The following is a 5737-nucleotide window of genomic DNA, read 5'->3' as shown; positions in this document are numbered from 1 at the left end:
GACACTTTGATTGTGCAGAAACTAGCTATCAAACTTGCGATTCCAATAAATTGCTGCAGGATTTTGACCAGAAAAACCCACCGGAAAAACTTCCAAAAAATCTCATTATAGACAACTGATAAAAAAAATATGTCTTTGTACGGCACATCTCTAATTAGTTAAATAGACATCTTTATTAGTAATTAACTAATCCACAATGTAATATGAGAGTTAGAAGTTGTAGGATCCAGCTGCCGAGGAAGCAGGATGCTCCAAGTGAACTAGTGGAGGAAAGCTGAACTCGTCAGGTCAGAGTTATGAAAAGAAAAAACATGCTACTGTATATATAACTGTGTTACATATAAATATAAAATAATAAACTATATTACACATAAATATAAAATAATAAACTAAACATTTTATATATGGATTGACGGTTATACATTTTAGATATAGATTAAACATTTTAGATCTTTTAAACAAAAAAATATATTCGCCTCATTAAAATAGAACATAGTTTCGAAAATCAATGCACTCTTATTAATAGAAATTAATTATATAATAAATAAATAAGATTAAAAAAATTATCACTTCTTTAGTTTTCCATGGTCTAAAACATATATTTAAAAATCGAAAATCAATGCATTCCTATTAATAGAAATTAATTATATAATAAATAAGATTAAAAAAATTATCACTTCTTTAGTTTTCCATGGTCTAAAACATATATTTAAAAATGGTAAAAGTAACAAAGAAATAAATATACCACAAATTGCTATTTTTAAAATTTATTTAACCTATGAAATAGATATCTATTCCATTATTTTATATTAATATATTAATAAAAAATTAAATTTTAATATTAATAAATATAAAATCGTTTGATATGAAATTCTTATATATTTCATTCCATCCAATAATGTAAATATTTTATTTTAAAATCTATGTACAACCAGGATTAATTTGGGGCCGTCAAAAAAGGATATAGCATTTAAGAAAAATTTGTCTCGGGGATATAATCAACTGAAATGTACATCTTTATAATTAGTTAAATGCACTCTTCAATTTACGAGCTACAGGTCCCAATACTTTTGATAACCTTCGAAGATTGCCAATAATTTCATTTGTAAGATAGAGAAGAGTGTAAGTCACTCGCAAGAATTTTTAAGATACAGGGACTTTGGAGAACCAAATGCAACTAAGTATCATTGTGAATAAGGTATAGATTAAATTGCAATATTCAAAGTCTTACATTAGTATCATTGTGAATAAGGTATAGATTAAATTGCAATATTCAAAGTCTTACATTAGTATCATTGTGAATAAGGTATAGATTAAATTGCAATATTCAAAGTCTTACATTAATAAAAATTTTAGCGAAGTCATCCTTGATTAACATTTTTGTCAATATTATTTTAAATTATTATTTTTTTTTTTTTTTTTAAGTTTTGATAATATTTTTATTATCAATTTGTGCAATTTCTCAGATATAAACTTTCATAAACCGACTTAGTTTGAGCAGGCATGGAATAGTTTGAGTTTGTTTCATTTTTTTCTGATTGCAGAGCACTTCATGAAGAGGAGGAGAGACCCGAGGGAGGTCTTACAAGAAACCAGTTTTTCATAATAGCCCTTACCTGTAGTTTCGCTTATTATGTACTCCCTGGCTATCTGTTTCCCATGGTGACATCCCTGTCATGGATCTGCTGGATCTTTCCCAAGTCCGTTCTGGCACAACAACTGGGTTCAGGACTATATGGCCTGGGCATCGGTTGCCTAGGGATAGATTGGTCGACCATTTCTTCTTACCTGGGAAGCCCTCTTGCCACTCCCTGGTTTGCAATAGCCAATGTGGGAATTGGATTTGTGCTTGTAATGTATGTGATAACGCCAATAGCGTACTGGTTCAACTTATATGATGCAAAAACATTTCCAATATTTTCTAAGGACCTGTTTACCTCCAGTGGCCAAGAGTGCAACATCTCCCTGATCATTAATTCAAACTTCCATCTCGACCTCAAGGCTTACGAGAAGTATGGACCAATACATCTTAGCACATTTTTTGCTATTACCTATGGTGTTGGGTTCGCTGCGTTAACTGCCACAGTGGTTCATGTCGGCCTGTTTCATGGAAAGTATGCTATCAGTCCCTGAATTCTTCAAAATTCCATGTTTGCAAAAGCAATCAAATGAAACTAATGGGTTATACTTTGATGGAGGGAAATTTGGCAACTTAGTCTGTCTGCTTTCAGAGATGGGAAAGTGGATGTGCACACCAGATTAATGAGGAAGTACAAGCAAGTGCCAGAATCATGGTTTCAAATGATTCTGATCATTAATGTAGCTTTAACGATTTTTACATGCGAATATTACAACGATCAGCTTCAATTGCCCTGGTGGGGAGTATTACTGGCCTGTGCTATTGCTATATTCTTCACAGTACCTATTGGTATCATTACTGCAACTACTAATCAGGTATGTGAACAGTCTATGCTGCAAATAGCTGCAAATAGGTCTTCTTGTTGCTTTTTAAGGTGCACTCAAAATGCCCTGTTTCTGAGTAGTCATATTGGTATTTGGCAAAGTTCCTCCATGAAGAGAACTTTGTGTATGGAAGTGAGATTTTTTAACTAGTTTCCAGAGGAAAGCTTTCTCAAAATAAAAATGGTTTAAATGTTGAATTTAACTTTATTTGGCAAAGTTCCTCCATGAAGAGAACTTTGTGTATGGAAGTGAGATTTTTTAACTAGTTTCCAGAGGAAAGCTTTCTCAAAATAAAAATGGTTTAAATGTTGAATTTAACTTTTCAGGAATATTTTGGAATCAGATAAACAAAAAGTATGCCCCAATCCATAACTATGGTCCAATCCATTAAATTTCAGAATATTTCCAAAAGCTGGCCTTTCCTAAAATGACCTTTTAAATAGCTTTGTCCCTAGATTACAAAATATTTTCAAAATCTAGGATCTAAATCATGCTTAGAAAGATCATGCTCAGTACTTATCTGAATATATCTTCAATCTCATCCTATACTAATTATTGGGTTGATTTGGCATGGTAGTCACCAGGTCTGAACATTATCACGGAGTACATCATAGGTTATATGTATCCAGGCAGACCAGTTGCAAATATTTGCTTCAAGGTGTATGGATTTATCAACATGAGCCAAGCCCTGACATTCTTGCAAGATTTTAAACTGGGTCATTATATGAAAGTCCCTCCTCGAGCAATGTTCCATGCGCAGGTATTGAACAGGCCAAATCTTCCATAGCCATTGTTTTCTTGAACCCCTCTGCAAAATTGAGATTTCCATTTGCATTCTACGGCTATTAATACATCAATATAATCTTTGTTGCAGATGGTGGGCACAGTGGTTGCGGGAATTGTGTACTTAGTCACAGCTTGGTGGCTCATATATTCCATTCCCAATATCTGTGACACAGACCTATTATCCTCTGACAGCCCTTGGACTTGTCCAAGGGATCACGTCTTCTACGACGCTTCTGTGATATGGGGATTAATTGGACCCAGAAGGATTTTTGGATTTCTGGTGCAAAGATTAATTATCCATCCACCAAGTTAACTTTGCATTTTGTTGTGTGTTGCTTTTTTAATCATGTTTGCCTGCACAAGAGGCATTCCATAGTTTGAAAACTATGTTTCTTGTATAACTGGGTTTAGTTATGCAATAATTCTTATTTCAGTTAGATGAGGTATCTCCCTTGCGTTTTTTTGAATGCAACCGAACCCTGTTCTTTAAGGCCCGTTTTATTATCAGATGTGAAACGATACACGTTTGAGTCATCTCTTTCTTGAGGTCTGAAATCTCGTTATGCTCACATTTATTTTGGGTTCCAGATTTTGACTGTGAAAAGGGAAATCACTAGGACAATTATATAATGTTTGACAATTAAAGGCCCGCTGCCCCACCCCCTTATTACATGCTGAAGCCTGATTCCCTTTTCATGTCACAGACCCATTCAAGGACCCAGAAGCGGAAGATGCTGGACCGGGTACAAAGGATTATGTACATGTTCGTATACAGCAGAGGAATGGAAGAAAGTGCTTGACTACAATTCAAGGTCTTCGGAAGGATTATAATTATAATAAGATTCTTAAAGATTTCAAAAAAGAGTTCTGTTGCAATGGTACTGTTGTGCAGGATCTAGAGCTGGGGCAGGTATTGCACAAGTCGTCTTATGATCCATTTCAATTAGGGATTTTGGAAGATATTTCTGGTATTGTTCCTCATACAAGTTTACTTGTTTTTTAGGTTATCCAGCTTCAAGGTGATCAAAGGAAGAACGTTTCTCAGTTCCTTATCAATGTAATTTCCTAACCATGCACAATTGCAACTTCTTTTATAGTTTAAAAGTTAAAACATGGTTTCTGTGAGTTTAAAACAATTTTTTTTCTGATTGATGAATTTACTCTTGCAGGCTGGTTTGGTGAAGAAAGATAAGATCAAAATTCATGGATTTTAAACGACTTATTTGATGAAGACGTAGATCAGTAAAAAATGCATTAATGTGCTGTTTTTAGATTTCAAATTGTACTTTTGACAGTACATATGTACTGTTACTGCTGTGTTGGTGATCGCCTCATGTATAGGTGGCGGATAAATTATTTTCTTTGTTTTCTTAGGGATTTTAACGTTGTAAGGAATGTCCTCTCCTGAGTCAAATCTGGTATCATATGTTGTCTGTAAACCTCTGTACTCTTCCAATTATAAATATCAGAAAAACTGCGAAATTATGTTTCCAAAAATGTGTTCTTGATATTTTATTTTTAGTTTGATGATATTACAAGACATTAGTTTGGGGGTGCGCAACATGAGGCAGAATGCTATGGTTTGAGAATTATCTTAAAATACAGAAGGATGCATATTTTTCAATTTGTCTGCTTAATCAGATGGATCTTTAAGACTGTTTTTTCCTTGGCATTGCATGATATTAGCATCAACTTGTTTGGATGGATTTTATTATTAGCATTTGCATCAGATGTAGCAAAGGAAACACCGTAAGGATGGGTCTTAACGGGATATCTTATTTATGAACCATTGATTGCCCATATATTTTGGGGGTCATAGGATGCCGAGGGATGAGTTGCTTCTGAGTAAGAGGATCGAGAATAAGAAGAGAAAACACATTTTTTATATGTCGTAGAACTTACTGCACCCAAATTTAGGAGTTAAAAGATCTCATATCATTTAAAAAATCTACTTCAAAATCGACTGTTTTTTCCTTGGCATTGCATGATATTAGCATCAACTTGTTTGGATGGATTTTATTATTAGCATTTGCATCAGATGTAGCAAAGGAAACACCGTAAGGATGGGTCTTAACGGGATATCTTATTTATGAACCATTGATTGCCCATATATTTTGGGGGTCATAGGATGCCGAGGGATGAGTTGCTTCTGAGTAAGAGGATCGAGAATAAGAAGAGAAAACACATTTTTTATATGTCGTAGAACTTACTGCACCCAAATTTAGGAGTTAAAAGATCTCATATCATTTAAAAAATCTACTTCAAAATCAAATGCATTGTCTGTGATTATGCCTATGGTGGTCATATAAAAAAACAAAAAAGAAAAGCCTCAAATATTCCATAATGGCTTTAGATCCCAAATGGACTTGATGATCTTCATATAATGGATTTCGTCTATTTTTCATGCCACAATACTTAGGATTGAAGCATAGACCTGTTTGACTATACACATGGTGAGACTCATTTACAATCTATATCAGAGGAATCA

General features: G+C 33.9%; 1 protein-coding gene across 4 annotated transcripts; it reads left to right on the top strand.

The window, feature by feature from the left end:
• Nucleotides 1-1450: 1450 nt before the first annotated feature.
• LOC149152067 (protein translation factor SUI1 homolog 2-like) lies at nucleotides 1451-4746 on the top strand. 4 transcript variants are annotated; one of them, XM_089439658.1, is made up of 6 exons: nucleotides 1451-2114; nucleotides 2199-2454; nucleotides 3041-3223; nucleotides 3338-3529; nucleotides 3954-4159; nucleotides 4253-4306. In XM_089439658.1, the coding sequence occupies exons 1-5, from the start codon at nucleotides 1660-1662 to the stop codon at nucleotides 4047-4049; spliced, it is 1182 nt and encodes a 393-aa protein (XP_089295784.1). In that variant the 5' UTR covers nucleotides 1451-1659; the 3' UTR covers nucleotides 4050-4159; nucleotides 4253-4306. The 4 variants fall into 4 exon arrangements, with proteins under 4 accessions (XP_089295784.1, XP_089295785.1, XP_089295786.1 ...); XM_089439660.1 differs by lacking the exon at nucleotides 2199-2454 and having other exon boundaries at nucleotides 2009-2114; XM_089439659.1 differs by lacking the exons at nucleotides 3041-3223; nucleotides 3338-3529.
• Nucleotides 4747-5737: the final 991 nt, after the last annotated feature.

The sequence above is a fragment of the Pinus tabuliformis genome, chromosome 9 (genome assembly GCF_031772625.1).
Source record: "Pinus tabuliformis cultivar Carrire ecotype Pingquan chromosome 9, CPIR1, whole genome shotgun sequence".
Taxonomy (NCBI): domain Eukaryota; kingdom Viridiplantae; phylum Streptophyta; class Pinopsida; order Pinales; family Pinaceae; genus Pinus; species Pinus tabuliformis.
The sequence above is the reverse complement of the archived record's forward strand: the minus strand, read 5'-3'. Positions and strand labels throughout refer to the sequence as shown.